This window comes from Hippocampus comes, unplaced genomic scaffold (genome assembly GCF_001891065.2).
Source record: "Hippocampus comes isolate QL1 unplaced genomic scaffold, H_comes_QL1_v1.1 scaffold463, whole genome shotgun sequence".
Lineage (NCBI taxonomy): Eukaryota > Metazoa > Chordata > Actinopteri > Syngnathiformes > Syngnathidae > Hippocampus > Hippocampus comes.
The window spans coordinates 175,289-194,473 of NW_017806181.1; the positions used below are offsets into that span (position 1 = coordinate 175,289).

A 19,185-nucleotide genomic window follows, 5' to 3' on the forward strand; every position below is an offset into this window, starting at 1 on the left:
CTGCTGCCACCCCTCCGGGTGAGTGGTCGCCCCCAGGGGCCCCCCCCCCCCCACACCCACACGCACACACGCGCAGACCATGGCATGGGGAGAGTCTGTTCAAATTGTGACAAAACTGCTGCTAGTGTTATGTGAGGCTGTGTGTGCCGTTGAGCCCTGGTTCGTTGTCGGCCCAAATTGATCAAATGGGAAGAAAGACAAAGCCTGCGCAACGGAGACGCATGGAAAACGGCCGCTCTCCCTCCCCGAGAAGCCTGGCGCGGCCGCCGCTGGCTTACGGAACACGGCCGCCTGCCCCACGCGTGGCCGGATGGAACGCTCCTCTGCGGCTCGCTCAACCAAGGAAGTGGCGCCGCGTTTCTCGCAAATATTTGCGGCTGGGCGATGGAAGTGCTGCCTCAAAAAAAGTTGACTGAGTTGAAAGCAATGGGGGGGGGGCCCTCCTTTTTGGGGGGGCGGCGGGGTGGGCAACCCTTTGCGATCAAGACCTCATCTTCCTCATCCTCATCATCTTCATCCTTGGGATGGCCTCGTGCCAGACACGCACACGCCGGCAGACACAACAGCACCTCCCCCAAAATAAATCAGAGCCGACATTTTGACGTCGCTGACCGGCCGCCATTTTGTGGGAGCCTTTTGATTTACGGCGGACGCGCAAGACAAACAACACAACACACGCAAACGCAGACACAACACGCATGGGAACAAACCGTGATGTTACTCAACGCACGCACACACACACGTACACACACACACACACACACACACACACACACCCAGCATACACACACGGGCATGACACACCCATGAAAAAAAACAAAAAACTTGCTGGCATGCACACGCACTCCATGAAAAGGTCTGCTTTTACTTTGAAGCTTGCTGAAGCGCAAAAGGCTTTTATTTTGAAGTGTGTGTGCGGTTCCCTGTTGAGGGGGAGGCAGGGGGGGGGCAGATGGGCCACTCTGCTCCCACGCCTTATTTAATTAGTCTGTACTGGCTTCTGGATGGAGTGGGGGGGGGGCAGTGTGTGAAAGTGCCCTCCAACATGCACTCATCACCCCCCACCATCTCACACACACACACACACACACACACACCCACACCATCCTCATCCTGTTGTCATGGTGACACTGATGCTTTTTGTTTTAGGTTGCTCAAGCGCACACTCACAACATCCAAAGAATGTGCGTGTGTGTGTGCGCGCGGCAAACTCTGATCGAGGCAGCCAAAAGAAGTCCTGTCAGTTGTGTTCCGAGTGGGACTTTTCCCAGAACTGTTCATTGTGACTTTGGATGCACATTTGTGTGCGCTCGGGTGCATATGGCAGCGCCACCTGTCGTTTGGCGTGCGTGCGGTCGTCTTTGTATTGCTTCTCGCCGGCGCCCTCAGCAGGAAGCCGCTTTCCTATTTGGAATATTTCTTTGATGCAATCGATCAACGGGGCGGGGGGGGCGAGCGAGCGCGTGACCCGGCAAGAGGCCGGGTCGCGACCTTCGCTCTGTGTGACCGAGTCACAGGCCTCACACGTGTGTGTGTGTGTGTGTGTGTGTGTGTGTGTGTGTGTGTGTGTGTGTGTGTGTGTGTGTGTGTGTGTGTTGTGCTTGCAGAGGGCGGCCAATCAGAGAGCCCAAACCAGGCCGGCGAGGCCGACATGAAAGAGCAGAGCGAGAATGGTGAGTCTCCACCCCAACACATGAACACACCAAATGCACCAAGTCATTCCCAATCTCCAATGCGATGTCCTCCCGTCCAGTGGGGGAGGGGGGGCACTCACGTGACATGGACCCCACCCGGTCAGTGTTCTGACTTGCGACTTGCTTGGCAAAACTTGCAAAAACTCGACTTGACGTTTGACGCTTGACATGAAGGCTTTTTTGGGATCCAAGGCCCGCCTTTTGCTTCTGAAAGGAGTGTTTGGGGTTCCTTTTGGGACGAGACCGGCTGAGCGAGCGTCCCCAAAGACGACTCTTGACTCTTGTCACGACTTGACCTTTTCTCTCCACGGTACCTCGAGACTTTGTGGCACGCGCCGCACGTGACTTAGTCGCACCTAAAATCACGCACGCGCGTGCGCGCCTCCTCGTCCGCTCTACGGCTACTTGACCGTTCGTATGCACGCATGTGCTTTTACCGCATACGCAGTCCACCTGCGCACATGCGCGATCGAGCCACAATGAGAGTTTCCAATCATCAAAAGGAGGAATATTATTCATATCATTCATCATAACAGAAATTTTTCTTGTGTGTGTTTCAGGTCATTTGGGTTTCCAGGACAGTTTTGTCACTCCAGGAGTTTTTACTGTTTCTGAACTTGTACGAGTCTCACAGAGTAAGAAAAGCACCAACACCTCTCCTCACTTCATAGGCGCGCTAAACGAGTGCATGTGCGTGTGTGTGTGCGTGTGTGTAAGATGGATGGTGCTGTGGTGCTGGGAGGCGGGCCCAGGCAGGGGGCGGGGCTGCGAGTATGCTGACAGGCACTTTCCGGTGGCATGCAGCAGCAGCGATCGACAGGCTGCCATAGATCTCTCTCTCTCTCTCTGTCTGTCTGCCGTGCTCGTGTGCACTTTTTAAAGGTCGTCGTCCCCGCGCGGCCCCTCATCAACCCCCCACAAAGCCTCACTCACTCAATCGCTTACTTTCTGAGTGCCGATTGGGTGTGCGTGATGACGTCAGAGCACTTGGCCCAAGTCACCAGCGACGTACGTTGTCAGAGCAACCATTAATCGGGGGCGGCGTCATGTGACACCCAAACTTTGCGGCCATGCAAAAAAGTTTGACTTTGTGACACCCGCGCGCACGCACACACACACACCGACGTGAAGGTAGACAAGACACGCGCCGTCTCCTAAATGTGTGCGTGCGTGCGTGCGTGCGGGTCAGCAGATCTGCAGCGATGCGGATGTGTAGGAAACTTCTGGATTCCAGTGCGGGGGGGTGGGGGGGGCGCATGAGTGCGAGCGCACATTCAAGTGCATCAAGAAGACAACACGGTTGGTGAACAAACGTGAGCTCAACACGTGAATAAGGACAACTAAGAGCGGGCGCATGGAAATTCACACTCGTACGCATCAGGTGACCTTGGCGTTGTTCAGACATTACACAATTCATTGGCAGTCCGGTCCGCTGAGTGTGTGTGTGTGTGTGTGTGTGTGTGTGTGGATCAATATTCTATTAAAGCAGCGCAGAGGTGGTGGTGGTGGTGGTGTAGGGAGGGGGGGTGGGGGGTCAGTGATGTAGTGTACTTAGTGTAATTGGTCACTTGACTGAATGTATGCACCACGTTGACTTGCTCCTCCTCCTCCTCCTCCTGAGGCCCGTCGGCCACATTCGCGCAGCAGTCAGGCGCGCATACTCTATGTTCCGTTTGTGAAAAGATCCCGCTCGGAGGAAGGTCCACCTGCGCATCGTTTGGCCATCGATGCAAAACAAGCGACCGGGCCAAAGTTGACATGAAGGAAAACACGCCGACGCACTCTCGGGCTCACGCGGCCACTTGGCACTTTCCAATACGTTAGACATCGCAACCGACGCGCACCCGTTCGTCGCTTCCTCCCTCCCCTCCCGTTTTTCGCAATTACGGAAGCATTCCCTTGTCACTTTTCTGCCCCGTATTGCTTGACTAGCCCCGAGGTTCCGCGTGGATCCGCACATCGCGTCAATGTTGGCGCGCGCTGAATTACAGAAGTTGAGATGCCGTCATCGGATCCCCAAATCCCTCCAACTGTCATCGCTCGTCATCCCAGATGACTTTTGCGATTGTCGCCGCCGAGATTCTCCGACGGCGGGTCGCGCTCTTCCGCCTTTGCCGCCGCAAGCGACCATTGGCCGAGCGCGGCCGCGTGACTCGACGTCACGGGCGCTCCGGTCTTTCCTGGCGTGGAAATGGCGGAAGGGAGCGCTCATGCCGGCGAGCCGGCGTTGGCTCCAGGCTCGGCCGCCGTTCACTTGGCTCTCATTTCGGACACCGACTCCCTTTTCGACCCGCGAGCGGAGTGGGCCCCGCGCCCGCCGAAAGCCGAGCTCGGTGAGCCGGCGGGGGGAGTCCAAGTTGCTGCTTTGCGCAGCGAGCGCAAAGCGGCAACTTGGACGGTTCCTCTCAAACGAAGCCCACGCAAGCGAGCGGCGGGCCCCGGTGATGGATGGACAGTGCTGAGGCGTGCAGAAAAGTGCCGCGTAGCCAGCAGGTCTTGTCGGGACTCCTCGTCCTCCTTTCATCACACCAGCCTGCGCGCCGTCAATAAAGCGTCCGGGGGGGGGAGAGGTTGTCTGGAGGTTCCAGGCGCATGTGGAGGTTTCGGCCCGATTGTTGCTGTTTAACCCTCCGCGGGTTTGACAATCGACAACAGCTTTTTTCCCTGTCGCACCGCAAGTTGGCCACTTGAGCAAGGAAACACCCTGCGTGCTTCCCTTCTTCCTCCCTTCCTTTGCCAGTGTTGTCATCCACTTGAGTAAACAAACACCTGACCTCCAATAGATGCTGCCCCCCACCCCCCCCCAAAAAAAAGGTATCAAGTGATGTGTGGCTGCGTGGCCACCCGGTGATGACATGTGACAGCAACGCACACAAAAGTGACTTGGCAAAAATGGCCTCTTCTTCTCGGTTGCTCAACTGCGCGTGTGTTTGTCAGCTCCCATCGCCGCCGGCACGGGTCCAAACTTCTCGCTGGCCGACCTGGACGGCTCGTCCTACTACGGCATGAGCCCCGGTGCCATGAGGAGGCCCCTACCGAGCACCTCCTCCTCGTCCAGGTACGCCCGCGTGCACTCGCATGGTTTCCTCGTGGCCTGCCTTGTTCTGTGGCAATCCAAGCAAACAAACAAACAAACGAGTTTGGTGCTGAAATCAGCAGTTGCTTCCACCCAAAACCTTGCTTTCTTCACCCAAAAGTGGAGAAAAAAGCTTTGCGGGGGGAAAAGACACATTGACTTTGAAGATAATAGTTTTAATCGATAATATTTTTTTCACAGCTGGCTCAAAAAAAAGCCTCCCCAAAAAGGGCTGACCTTTTTGGGTTATTCATTTGATCCAGAAAGTTGGCTCAAACTAGTCCCATTTTTGTGTGTGTGCTGTTTTGTCGGAAAAAAATGTTTTGTTTTGTTATGGTTTTTTTGGGGTTGGGGGGTCAAAGTCAAACAACTTGTTGTCCAAATACGCTTAGGAAATGTTCCGATAGCGTATCTCCTATGGACTGGCTAGAGCAGATGAGATTTCAGGTATGGTGGGCGTGGCCCGCAACGATGGCTGAGAGGCGGGCGCACTGTCGACGCCGCCAGCGGACCAGCGCATGCAAAATTTTGAAACAGTTCCGCGTGCAAAAGTCCCATTTCAACCGAGAGTTAACACTCGGCCGCGTGTGCGCGTGCGTGTGCGTGTGTTCAGCTCGGCCAAGCGCATCAAGTGCATGGAGGAGGACGCCGACAGTCCCGGCGAGGACTCGTATTACCCGGCTCCAGGCCGCTCGCCGGGCAGCGTCAGCCAGGCCAGCAGCTGGCACGAGGAGCCAGGTAGCGTCGCCACGGCAACACGCACGTTCGTGCTTGATGACGGCACCTGGATGCCAACAGCCCCCCCCCCCCCCCCCCCCCCCCCCCAAAAAAGTACATTTTTCTACACACACACACGCGTGCTTCATGGCAACTTGCGTGTGTGCTGGCGTGATGGGTTCATGTGTGGAATGTTCACGCTGCTTTTCTCCTTCTTCTTCTTCTTCTTCTTCTTCTTCTTCTTCTTCTTCTTCTTCTTCCGGGCTTGTCTTTGTTTCTGCTCTCCGGGAAAGCAGGATACAAGCTACGCGGCTCGCTAGCGAGCTCCTTCATCTCCCGCCAAGGTAAAGAAACCCGCGCTGGCATATTTCCTTCTCACCTCACCTTCCTTTCCTCCATCATCCGAGCGGCTTCATCCTCAGGAGGGCCTCTGTCCCAGCCGTCTTCGGGCGGTAGGCGGGGCACACCCTCAACCGGTCGCCCGCCAATCGCAGGGCACACACGTAGACAAAGCGCCATCCGCGCCCACGCTCACACCTCGGGACAATTTCGAGTCTCACGTTCACCTGCCGTGCATGTTGAAATGCATGAAAGCAAAGCACCCGGAGAAAAGCCACACAGGAGAACGTGCAAATTCCGCCCTGGACGGCCGGGGCCAGAATCACCCCCCAGGAGCTCAGCGCTGTGGGGCAGACGTGTTCAGCAGTCGCCCCGCGGTGCCGCCCTCTCCGTCCCTCTTCCATTCCAATTATTTCTCCCTTCCTTCCCTTTCTCTGTCCTTCCTTCCTCCCTATGCCCACTCGCCCGACTGTGCTCAACATTTCGCCCCAAACCCTCCACCCCACGTGCATGCATTAAGACACACACACACACACAATAAACTGCAGCGCATGTCCGGGAGCCGATTTGGAGCGCTCGTGACGCACGGCGGCCCCTCCGGTGTGCCGTTGTCGCCGGTGGGTCGCGACACCGCTCGCCCCCGGGGAACGACAAACGAGCGGTGCGCTTTGCCAAGCGTCCGCCCCTCCCCGGCTTTTGTGTGCGTTTGAGGTTCACGGCATTGACGCGGGCCTCCTCCGTCCGTCTGCGTGTCCGCAGCCAGCCCGCACGCGCCGCCCTCCGGCCTGCACTTCTCGTCGTCGCCCATCCTGCAGCAGCCCGCCTCGTACTTCTCGCACGCCGCCATCAGGTACCACCCGCAGGACCCCCTCAAGGACTTTGTGCAGCTCGTGTGTCCCGACTCCGCCCAGACGGCCGGACAGGTGGGCTTCCTCAACGTAAGGCACGGCGCAGGCGCAAACGGCCGCCGGGGCACCAACGCGCATGCGCCCTATAGACAGAAACACACACACACACACACACACAGAAAATCTCACACCTTTTCTCTAGCGGAGGGGGGGGGGTGTCGTGCAGTATTTGCGTGTGTGTGTGCTCAGAAAGATGTGCGTGTGTGTCGAGACACCGAATCAATACACCCCTCTCACACGCACGCATGCGCAACAGTGTGGGTGACTTGTTGTTATTTATCACTTGAGTCATGACCGTGATTGCATTATTGACCCCCCCCCCACCCCCCTCCCCGTCTGTGACAGCCTAATGGTAGCTCCCAGGGAAAAGTCCCCAATCCTTTCCTGGCCACGCCCATGCTGCCCCCTCCTCCGCCGCCACCCATGGCCCGGCCCGTCCCGCTGCCCGTTGACGCCAAGCCGCCCGCCACCTCCTCCGCCGAGGCGGGGGGCAACTCGCCGTCATCGCCCAGTGAGTATGCGCGCACGCCTGAATCCACGCGCGTGGCCGAAGACTTTGCGGCGTCGTGAGCGCGCGTCGACGCAATCGAGAGCGCGGCTTGCGACGGTTCGGTCATTTGTCGTGTTGTTGTCGTTCCTCGACGCGACGTTAAGCATGTGGCTCGGCCTTCATCTTTTTGCGCTAAGCCACACTTGGCATCGGTCTCGGCAATTGGAAAGTCACCCGAAAGTGACTTTGGATATTTTCCATGTGCTCCTCAGCGTATTCGGCCCCGCCCGCCAGCTCTCCCGCTCAGCGATTTGTGAGCGTGGGGCCGCGAGACCCCGCCTTCAACATCCCGCAGCAGCCGCAGGTAAACGCCCACGTCGCTTGCACGACAACCGCCCACCCCCCACCAACAAGAATGCCACTAACAGCGGCCACCGCTTAGCTGACGGCGCTCAACGCAGCGCCTGAGCATCCACCGTCTCTGCATGCGTGCGCGTGTCGCTTCTAAATGGGAATGTTCGCCAGTGTGTCCTGGGACGGGACTGGAAACAATCGTCACGGAGACACACTGGCCTGTCCGTGTATTCCTGCACATGTGTGCGTGTGTATGGGGGTGTTCTCGCCCGGGTCTGTGGGGCTGGGGGGGCAGACGGCACCTTCTTTGTGAGGGAGCAGGCACACTGCCCAATGCGTTCAGCCAGGCGGTTGCTGTGGGGGACCGTGGCCGGTGCCCATCGCATCATGCCAACACGCACACACACACACACACATACTTCCTGGTTAAGAGCCCAGTGAGGATGTGGAAAAGTGTGGCGGCCTCATTCAATGACATCGCGTCACAGACATGTCGTGAAAGTGTGTTTGTTCGTGCGTGCGTGTGTGTGTGTGTGTGTGCGTGTTTCCCATGTGGACGTTTTCAAGGTGACTGTGCGTGCGTGCAAGACATGCTGACTCAGCTGAGCACTGGGTGTGTGTTGTAGACTGAGAGAGAGAAAGAGAGTGCTTGTCTTCAGTTGAACGGGAAGACCCCAACATCCTTTTGGACACACACACACACACACACACACACACACACTTACACATAGCATGCTTTGTTAATGACTTAAAGCGTCATTAAGCTCCTTCTTGTTGTCATGTTGACTTATTTTGTATGAGCATGATCATGCTCCTCTTCAGCTGACCACCAACATGTCTACACGCACACACACACACACACACACACACACACACACACACACACACACACACACACCAAGACACACACACACACACTGGCACTCATGGGGAGTGTGTTTTCAGGACAGTCTGCAGTGCAGAGCGAGGAAGAAAAGTCCCGACGTCAGCAAGTTGTATTGATTAAAAACTAACCTTCCACTCTTCTTCTTCTCCTCTGTCTCACACACACACACACACACACACACACACACACACACACACACACAGTCAATCACAACCAGTCTGCAGACAGACTGCAACACACACACACACACACACACTTTATCACAAACTTTTCCTTTCACTTTTTTGCAGAATGCATTTTCTAAACGTTGTGCATTGTTTAGAAGCGTGCGCGCGGGTGCGTGCGCTGAATGTAGAGAAAAGGGGAACGCAAGGTGGGGGCAGCGTGTTGCGGTCGCCTCGGCAATGGTGGTCAGGGCCGGCCGTCCGGTCGCCCCGAGCAACCAGACATCCTCAAGACAAACTTGGCGGGACAGCCGGCATGCGCGGCGATCCGTAGACACGCCCGAGCACACGATGGGTACCTTGGGAGGAAGTGACGGGGAAGGGATTGCTCACTGACACTCGAGAGCGTCCAAACTAGCGACGGGGAAATGACAAGTCACGGGGTGTCGAGAGTAGCACAGTAGCGAGGACGGGACCCCAGAGTGTTGACCCAAAGTTGACCTGAGGGCGACGAGGAAGGCCCCGCTTCTCGCCGGCGCATTAAGGGGACGAGAAAAGCAGCTTTTGCCCGACCGGAACTTGATGAGCAGGTGACGAGTCAGGAAGTCGCCGGTGACCGGAGAGTGAGCGGAAAGAGAAACGGATCGGCGACGAGAGAGAAAATGGCGACTCCAAATGGCCGCCAGGTTGCCGAGGAAGGGACAAGGGGCTCGTCGGTGACCGGGCGGTCATTGACAAGGGACTAGAAATGGACGAGGGTACGATGAGAACCCAAGTGAAGGTGAGCGGGTCGCAGTCAACTGCAAAAGTGAGAACTTGGTGATGAGCAAGTCACTCGGAGGTCGACCCGAGAGGGATTCGAACGCGACGGCGGGTGGGCACGAAGGTGACGAGCTTGCGAGTGGGCGGGAGGGGCTCGGAGGGGGCTGGAGAGTCCTTCCACATTCACATTCAACGACTGCTCCGTGGCTCGCCAAGTCACGAGAAAAGCGAGTCGGCGGTCGCTACGAAGGGACTCGCGAGGATGGCAGCTGATGATTTTTTATTATTTTTTTTCCAGTGGTACCTGGGATAAGGATGCCACCCGAGGCTCCGCCCGGTCCCGTCCCCGGAGCCGCCCACGTTGACGTGCCCCCGCCTTCCCGCGCCTGACTTTGCCCACCAGCGCCCGCCTGACCGTCGGCCTCAGCGTGGCTAGGGGGCGGGGTCAAGGGTCACAGCCCCGCTCCCCAAACCTGGAAAGGTTCCCTCTGTCTTGTGGGGGAGGGGCCTAACCCAACAACTCCCAGCCTTTGCTGTGGCCCCGCCTCCTCCTCCTCCTCCTCCTCATTGAAGGGAGGAGTCTTATCACCAGCTTCTGACCCACTTTCGACTCCGCCCCCTTGGGAAAGCGCTGAGAGTGGGCGGGGTTTGTTGACTGACTGCTGCTTGATGACTCCGCCCTCTGGGGTGGGGGGGCCACTTTCCGGAAGGATCTGCGAGTGGACGGGCATTGTTGCCTCGTTGCCGGTTGTCACCTGACCTCACCTCTTCTTCCGCCTCCTCATATTCCAATATGAAATATTGGAATATGAAATATCCTCATACTGCAACAAAGTGGAGATGAGGAAAACGTGCAATGTTTGGAAGCTCCAAGCTGTTTTTTTTTTTTTGTTTTTTTTTTTCCCCCCCCCCCCCCAAAAAAAAAGTCCGCCGGCACCTCTGGACTCTAAAACAGGATGCGCAAAGACAAAACGGACGGTGTTGTTGTTATCATCTTTATCACTTTGATTCTGATTCTTATTATTGGGAGACGATGGTGACGATCACTCAGATGATATTTTTTGGATGGTGTCGGTCCCTTTAAAAGTTGCCGCTCGGTTGGACTTTTGCCAAACGAGCACATCTTTCACTTTTGCGAACAGCTTTGGGAATTTCAGCTACAGTCAGCCCTCGCCGTTGGCGGTGCGCCGCCAAGCGTCTGGATGACTTGAGTACTCGAGTACACGAGTACAATGAGCAAAAGTACCTCACCACATCAACGACAAAAGCATTGCTGCGAAGGCCGCTTTTGTGCAAGAATTTTCTCTGTGTGGGGGGGGGGACATACGTTTTTGGAGAATTCCCTTTCCCCTCGGAAACAAAGCAACTTTTTTTCCTCTGGAAACACAGGCTTTCTTTCTCAACTTCAGTTTTGGGGGGGCAACAAAATGTGCGACTTCATCAGAAATCTGACGTTTTGATTTATTTAACCTACTCCCTTTTTTTTCCTTCTTTTTCAAAATAGCATTTTTTTTACATTATTCATGCTTTCATCTATTAATCTCCAAAAGTAGGATTTTTTTTTCTACTTTGCGGCAGGAGCATCTGCGATATGCCAATTATTTGGTGTTTGCAGCAGGTCGAGGCCACCAAGAGCGAGGGCTGACTGTATTTTTGAAACACGTTTTAAAAAATATGTCTGTACATATTTGGTTTTTTTATTTTACATATTTGATTTCACTTTGGTGATTTTTAGCATCGATGTGTTTTTTTGCCTTTTTTTCCTTGACCTCGTTGCTTTCCCTTCTTTTCTTCCCTGCTTGCCAGATCATGTCGAAGGGGCGTGGCCCTCCACGATTGGCCGCTCTCAAAGAGGCACGGCCCAATACAAGCACTTAGCATCAGGGGGCGTGGCTCGCCTGCTCATGTGTAGATATGAACATATACATACGTACATGAGTATACAATATGAAACACGTGCATGTCGTAGCGTTAGTGATGATGTAGTTAGTCACATGATGTGGCCGCTTCCTTTTACGTAAGCTCCACCTCATCGCCATCGGTGGACTCCTCGTCCACCTCCACCTCATCCACCCCCCCCCCTTCCCCCCGGGGCAGCTGGCCAACTTTGGTCAGATGAGCAACATGGCTAACGGTCGGCGCGAGCAGCTCCAGGAGTTGTCCGGCTAACTCTGTCGTTGGAGTTGGCGGCTGAGCTAATGGCTAATGCTCAGCAAGCTAGCGCTGTCCCGCGTCATTCGAGTTCACCGATGCACTAACGTGGCCGCGAAGAGCGGTCGTCGTTGCTGCGCCTTGACCAACATCAGCTTGGAATATTTGATCAACTGACCTCATGTGAACACGCAGCGGAGAAGAGGTTCCTTTGACCCGTCGATAGAACTTTGAAAACGTGTCTACACCTGTGAGGTTCCTGATAAGCGACTAGCCTCTCGTCATTGAGAGGGGACTGTGCGCAGTCGTACCCTGGGCGAGAGAGTCCCATTAGCCCTGAAAAGCGATCATCGTCTTCTCTTGCTAACTGGAGCGGCGTGGCTCAACGCCGGCCAACTGAATGACCTCGGCTCTTGCCCGCAAGGAGGCGCAAATTTAGCAACCGACTAACCGTTTGCTCAAGACTTGACGTGGTCCCCTTCGCGAGCCGGCGCCGCAACCCATCGGATTTGGCCGACGAGCTAACGGCTAACGTGGCCGCCGAAGACGACTCGAGAAGCAAATAATCCATTTCATGAACTGAATGCAGCTCGCGGAGCCAATTGTCCTGAAAATGTGAACCGAGGCGAACAATGTTGATGACAATCAGTTGTTGCGGGAAACTGAAAGGACAGACGAAAAAAAAAAAAAAGGAAAATACGAAGAAGAAGTGGGGAAGCGGGGGGAAAGGTGTTTTTCCCCACCATCTTGGCCTATTGGGAGCGCCGCAGGAAACTGAAAGGACAGACAAAAAAAAAACCAAGAAAAATCCGAAGAAGAAGGGGGGAGGGAGGGGGGGAAAGGTGTTTTTTCCCCACCATCTTGGCCTATTGGGAGCGCCGCGCTCGTTCCGTGACGCCGCGGCATTCTTATGAATCCCAGAGGAGTTCCAGGCAGAGACGGCATTGGCCGCCGTGTCGCTGACCATTGCCAGTCCGGATCGCATTGGGGCGAAATCAGAACAATGGCGGCTTGGAGTGAGGCTTCGGCTTTGCCTGAGGCTTCTGCCGCGCTCACAACCGACGCGGTTGTTACTCGGCAACTTCCTCGCTCACCATTTTCTCGTTTTCCCTCCAAAGGCCTTGGCGGGCCGCAAAACCCGCCGCTCATTTTCTCCTCCGTCGTCGCACTCCACAAGCCGGGAGGTCGTGTGCCACGCCGATGGGCCGTGGTGACGCGGCGTCGTGCCAGTTTGTGGCTCCGGTCCAAAGTTTCCATGCCCAGCAAATCGGCGAGGAAAGCACTTTTCATTCGCTCGCCCAGCTGCCGTCGCATCGTTCGATTCCCGTCGGGAGGGTCGGGGCTCGGGCCGAGCTCACTCACACCCGCGCTCTGAGGTCAGAGGCCCGTTTTTGCCGCACGCCGACTGGACTGATGGTCGGCCGTGTCCTACCCGGAGGTCAATCGGATGGCCTGCCCGGCATTCCAGTGGGATTCATCGGAAGGCCGCGCAGAACCGTCGTCTTCCGTTGTGCTCATCCGGCGAATTCCCAAGAGGAGCCGCGACAACGTCAGTGACGCAAACACTTGCACTTCCTGTCAACCAAAGTCAGCACGTGACCGGCACTGCCTTCACGGGGTCGGTCCCTAAATAAAAAGAACCCCAAACCCCGCCGCGACGACGGTCTCACCCAGCTGGGCTGTGTCGCCGGTTCCCGTTTTCGTGACGCGGTCACAAACGAGCCTTACGCAGTCACACTTCACCCCCAAACAACGGTGACACCTCCACGTCGTGATTCCAGCTCCCTCCCTCGTGTCACGCGACAGTTCCCGATCGACCGCTTGCGACTCATGTGCGCCACATGCCACGGACAACCGCGTTAGCTTCTAAAGTAAACTTCCGACGTTATTACCTCTGTCCTTAGAGTGAAGGAAAACCAACAGCCGTTTGTTCCGTTAAGTGCGCTTCTGAAACCAGCTGCCTGCGTTATCTCTCACGTGACCTTTCAGCGTTAGCTCCCCAACATTAACTTTCACCGTCAGCTTCCGAAGTGAAGCTCTAAAGGTAGCTTCCGACGCTAGCGCCCGACGTTAGCTTCCAGTTTCAGCTTCCGAGGTTAACCTTCAGCGTTACCTTTCACGTTAGTTTCACTCTTAGCCGTAACGCTTCCAACGTCACCTTTAACGTTAGCGACGGTCTCATTTTCTCTTGGGAGTTACCTTTTGGCGCTTAGCATTGCGTGTTAACGTTAAAGCTCAAAATAAAAGGAAGATCTCTCGGCTTCCGACGTCAGATGCCCAAGTTCGCTTCAAAATGAGCTTCCGACGTTACCGATCATGTTAGCGCCGAGGAAGCTTCCGACATTAGCTCCAATGTCAGCTTGTGAAGTTAACTTCCAACTTGACCTCTCTTTGTTTCCAGTGTTAGCTTTGACGTTAGCTTCCGGGCCATTGAGGCAGTGAGCGAAACACAAAGTGAGAAATTTGTGTCGTCGTGTTGTCCTTTTGACCCGACACCCAACGATAGAGCCTATTTTTCCTTTGAACTACATGAAATTCCTGGCAGTTTCCTCCGTTTGTGACCGAAATGCAAAGCTGAGACAGACGGCGCAATTTCACCAAAGAGAGAAATCAAAACATGGCATGGAGGCGGTTGGCAGATCATTCCCCTGCAAAATAGCTGCTGGGAATTGAAAGAAATACAACGCAGCGCTTCCAGTGTTACAAAGTGCAGGAAAACAAATAGCGGGGAGTGGCGGGGGGGTCCAACCGCCAAAACGATTTCACGGAGACCTTTGATATCGTACGTCCCGTTATATTGCACAGCTCTGCTCGTTGTTGTTGTTGTTGATGTTGCTGTTGTGCGGCCGTCGTCGTCGTCGTCATTGCGGTGCGGCGGCAGCGAGTACGTTTGTGTACGCACGCTCGTCGCGCTGCCCCGCCCCCCTTTTCCTTTTCTAGCGCAGCACTTCTTCCTCTTTGTGTTGTTGTGTTCAAGATGACATTTGACCGGTCCAAAGATACTTGGACGCCTTTGCTTTTTCCTTTGTCTTCATCATTCCACGCAAATAAAGCGCTTGATTATGCCACATCTGATGCTTTTTGTTGCCATCTTTTTCTTTGTTTTGCCCCATCTTTCTTTTTGCCACGGGAGGGCGCCATTCGAGGCTCGTAAATGCCCCCGTCTCGCTCGCCACCCGCCTCCCTGGCCGGAAGCGGGGCGGCCGATCGCGGCGGTGCCATCCCCGCGTCCAATCGGGAGGCTTCATCCCGTCGGCGGCGCTAAGATGCATCGCAAGATTGCGGGACGGGTTTGACGTCGTTTCCTGACCCCAACGCCCACAAAAACCACACGCAAGCTTCTCGTCGCCACGACGACCGCACGCTCGCCGTCGCCGTCACGACACGTCACAACGCACGGGAAGGTGGCACAAGTACTCACGGTGACTCCTTAAGTCGTCCGCGTCCGCGGCCGTGGCAAACCAGTCAACTGCCGCATGCTGTGTCAGTCTGTGCAACGTGAAGCCAAAATATGCAACAATGACACACCAAAGAAAGAAAAGGGCCTCGCCGGCGACCCGATTGGAGAGCGGACTGATTCCAAGCTCTCTGACGGTCGGCGGTACCGGCCGGCGATACTTCAAATCTGACCGTGAGTAAGTGCTCCTTGCCTGTAGTTGGCGCTACACTGCGAAAGTGAATCATCATCATCATCATCATCATCATCATCATCATCATGACGTGTGTCAGGAAGACATTATCTGACATTGGGATTATTGAAAGTCGATGTAGCAAAAGTATGAGGGGTATCTCTCCTCGGTATCGGTGAGTACACAAGAGTGACTGAATACTTGGACTGGTATCGATCAGGAAAAAAAAAACAACAAAAAAAAAAAAAAAAACGCTGGCAAATTTGAATGAATAAAAAACTGCCCAGGCTTCAAAATCCTGAAAAATTCATTTGTGTCCCTGAATGGGCTGAAACCATGCCCGCCGCTGTCAATCAAGTATCTGGCGGCCTCCGATGACCTCGAAAAGCGGATGCGTGGCATTTCTCTTGCGTCTCCGGCGCACCGAGAGCGTGTTTGGACAAAATGTCTCGGCTGAAAGGTTCCTGCTCTGGCTGGAATCACGGCCAAGCGCCGCGGCTGGAAGAGAAAAGCTTTGAGGGCGCACCGTAGCGAGCGGGGGGGGCAAGTCATCCTTGACCTCCAAGTGCGGCACCGGCTGCCGTTTTAGCCCCGCCCCAAATATCAGGAAACGCTGAAAAACCAAATCCAGATCATCGCCAACGTCATCAGTCTCGGCACGCTTGGAGAATTGCTTTGGAAACACATCTTCCCTTTTGGGGCTCTTGAGGGCCTCACTCCCTCTGAAGAGTTACAAAAGTCAAAGAGAACAAAAGAAGCGTTTTCTTTTGGTCGCGCTATCTCAGCGCGATCAAAACAGCGCCTTCCCCAAGCTTTGCTTCCTACATCGACCGACCGACGCCCGACGCTAAATTGGCCACCTCCGGCTGGTGTCGCAAAAGTCGAGCGCCTCTTGGCACGAAAAAAAAATGCGCCTTATTCGGGGAACGACGATGACTTGCCAATTGGTCGCCTCCTATCGGTTGATATCAAAGCTCCGCCTCCGGTTGCAGCCTTCTCGTGTCTTTATGTGAGGCGCCCCGTAAATCCCCCTTGCCGACCCAGCGATTGCAGCGTTGCAGTGTCCATCGACCAGACCCCCCTCTCCTTCCCCCCCTCCCTTCTTTTGCTGCTGTCCTGCAGGAGGGATCAATGTTGTGTTTGCGCTGAGCTCAGCGTTATCCTGGACAGACACTTTGCGTCCAACACACACAGGTCTATCTGCTGCGTCGCCACAGCAAAACTTCAAACGATAAAACACACACACACACACACACACACACAGACACAGTGCAGATGGGGTCGATGGGGGTGTGCGCCCCCCCCCCCCCCCTCCCCTGGCTCCGCTCACGTCGATGCCGCTTTGATTGGTCGACTGTCTTTTCAACGCTGCTTTCAAGGCGAGGAAGCTTAGACTCAAAGTTTGATGATGGGAGTCACCTACCCCAACACACACACACACACACACACACACACGTAACCCCCTGCCCACCCCACCCTCCCCCCTCACCACAAGCCCCAAAGCATGCTGGGAACAGTCCCATCCGACCTCATGTGGAGCAGCGCTTGCTACTTGATGACATCACCGTCTCAGGCTTGGCACACTTTTGACACCGAGTCCAAATATGAACTTGGTCTCTTAGAGCGCCGCACGCTGATGGCGTGGGAGGCCCGAGTGTTCCTCTCACGACGAGAAAGAAAAGTCTTTTTGTCGGCGCACGGGTTCCAAGAACGACTTCAAGAAGAAAAATCGAGTGCTGCCGCACGCACGCGGGGACATCGTTCCTCAAAAGTTCAATAAAACCGAACGCTGCCCTTGCAACTGTGCTGGACTTGAGAAGTTCAAAAAAAGAAAAGGAAGGTTCTGCACTCGAGGAAAGAAAAACGGTTGCATCTGACCTTTGTTTTGAATTGCCAAAGCTAGCTTGCGTCGCGGCGCCGCGACTCCAAGTGCACTCAACTTGAATTCTTTTGATCGGGAGTACAATTGTTTTGATGTGCGGTGGGGTTGATGCAGAACTGTTTTTTTGTTTGTTTCTTCGATGCAAACCGGAATGTTAGCTCGAATGTTAGCCAGTGGCTTGCCGCGAACTTCTCAGGAGCGAAACCTCGTTGTTGAGTGCTGTCATCTCACTTGAAAACGACCACGTTGTCAGTCTGCAGCATTCCACTCATCGTTAAGGGCAGGCTGAGCCAGCAAGCCATCACCCCCCCCAAAAAAATGTCACCACAGGGGAGTCGGCACGAATGATGGCGAACGGTTCCTCGTTCCGACTGCCTCCCTGAGGGGCCCAGAGGGACTTTTGGGGATGACGAGGGTTGGAAAACTGCCTCCGAGTGAGCGATGGCCAACGGCCACGTGCATGTGCAGCCCCCGACTCGCTTCTTCCTCGTGGACTAAAACATGTGCCTCAATGACTCCTTGACGGCGGCGCCTCCTGCTGGCCGCTTGTTTGCACTGTCGCCACTTCCGTCCGCCCTGTTGTCCCTCAGTGACTTGCTGTCCTTGCCGAAAGCGTCTCTATGCAACACGATAAAGATGCTCACGCCACGCAGGCCACCCCGCTTCTTCTTCTTCCACACAGGCAACATTCACGCACTTTATTTTGGAAATACTACACCGAGTTCGTTTGGGTGTTGGATGGCACACATCATACCAAAAAGCGCACACACACACGCGCACGTTAGCCAACGTGAACGCTTATCGGTTCAGTTGAACATGTACTTTATTGGCATAAATCAATGAAGTCAAAATACAGCAGGAAAAATGAGGTCAATTTAGAAAACTCAGAATATTCATTGACGTCGAGCAGGCAGGGGGAGGTGACTCGGGTCCCGGAGGGCCGCAGTCCTGCTTGTTTTCCATCTCCCCCCCCCGCTTCCAACACACCAGATTCAAACACGTCCGGCCGGATTGGCTTTTCCAGAGCTCGCCGATGAGCTGATCGTTTGGATCGGGCGTGTTGCAGCAGGGGGAGACGGAAAAGAGGTGCGCCGGCGGCCTATGTCGGGACCCCCTCCGACATAGACCATTTTTTGATTGAATTAGGAGTCAACAATTGCTTCATCAAATAAACACAGCGGTATTCAAAGGGGATGCTTCGTATTTCCAAACGATTGGATTGTTTACACAGCAGCCGATCCATTGAGCAATTCCTGTCATTAATTGAAGAAAAAACATGAGGACGAGTGTGAAATAATTCCCATTCTCAAATTGTACGTCACTGAAATGCCAAACGGCGGGCGACCGGTTAGCGCGTGGCCCTCACAGGACAGAGAAACGGGGGTTGGATCCCGACGGCGGCCGCCCCGTGCGGAGTCACGCCGAGAAAAAGTAAGCTCCTCCGCGATGAGACCAGTCTTCTCAAGCGCAAGAGCAAACGGGACATCGCGCCGACCCAGTCGACCGCGACGGGCAGACGGCGTCGAGAGCGCACTTCCCGGCGCTGCGAGAGCAGCCAAATAAACCGCAGCGACCGTGTCGCGGAGCTCGCCGTCCCGCACGCCGGTTTGGATTTCACCAGGCAGCGCGCCGCCGTTTTTGTCCGCTAGCGCCGTACTAAGTCCGTCCCCGACGCCGACCGGCTGCGGCGGGCGACGCGGACGGCCCGAGAGAACGTGGCCGCCGGCGCCGCTTCATCTTTGGGTCGGCGCTTCCCATTCGGAGGCTTTTGTCTGCGGCCAACAGTCCGGAGCGCCGGGGGAGGGGGCACCTCGGGTCACTGGGCCAGGTGCGGCTTCTTGTACGTGTGCTCGGTGACGGCCAGGCGGCTGAGGCGGGCGCCGTAGTAGTCCACGATGTAGTCGGAGCCGTCCGACGGGCCCACCATCTGACACGACAACGGCGCCGCGGCGGGCGCGCGGGTTACGGTCGCGCGTCGACAAGCGGATGACGGCGGCGAGCGCGGCCCGCCACTGACCTGCATGGCGATGAGGATGAAGTCCACCAGCGTGCCGATGCCGCAGAAGCCCACCGTGCAGAACTTCAGCACGCCTGGCGCAAAGGCAGCACAAAGTCAACGGCCGGCTCTGCGCC

The 19,185-nt window shown here is 55.5% G+C and overlaps 2 protein-coding genes across 6 annotated transcripts in view; one reads left to right on the forward strand and one right to left on the reverse strand.

Moving 5' to 3' along the window:
- The window catches only part of nfia (nuclear factor I/A), a 35,605-nt gene extending 25,250 nt beyond the window's left edge, over nt 1-10,355 (forward strand). For 2 of the 5 annotated variants that reach the window (XM_019855832.1, XM_019855836.1), the window contains exons 3-11: nt 1,608-1,673; nt 2,255-2,329; nt 4,632-4,752; nt 5,384-5,508; nt 5,781-5,831; nt 6,586-6,764; nt 7,080-7,245; nt 7,497-7,588; nt 9,689-10,355. In XM_019855832.1, the coding sequence (XP_019711391.1) occupies nt 1,608-1,673; nt 2,255-2,329; nt 4,632-4,752; nt 5,384-5,508; nt 5,781-5,831; nt 6,586-6,764; nt 7,080-7,245; nt 7,497-7,588; nt 9,689-9,703 (890 nt within the window). In that variant the 3' untranslated portion in view covers nt 9,704-10,355. The remainder of the gene's footprint in view (nt 1-1,607; nt 1,674-2,254; nt 2,330-4,631; nt 4,753-5,383; nt 5,509-5,780; nt 5,832-6,585; nt 6,765-7,079; nt 7,246-7,496; nt 7,589-9,688) is intronic. The other 3 variants (XM_019855834.1, XM_019855833.1, XM_019855835.1) reach the window with 3 other exon arrangements.
- Nucleotides 10,356-18,790: 8,435 nt separating this feature from the next.
- The window catches only part of tm2d1 (TM2 domain containing 1), a 3,691-nt gene continuing 3,296 nt past the window's right edge, over nt 18,791-19,185 (reverse strand). The window contains exon 6 of the mRNA XM_019855837.1: nt 18,791-18,979. Coding sequence (XP_019711396.1) covers nt 18,869-18,979 — 111 coding nt within the window. The 3' untranslated portion in view covers nt 18,791-18,868. The remainder of the gene's footprint in view (nt 18,980-19,185) is intronic.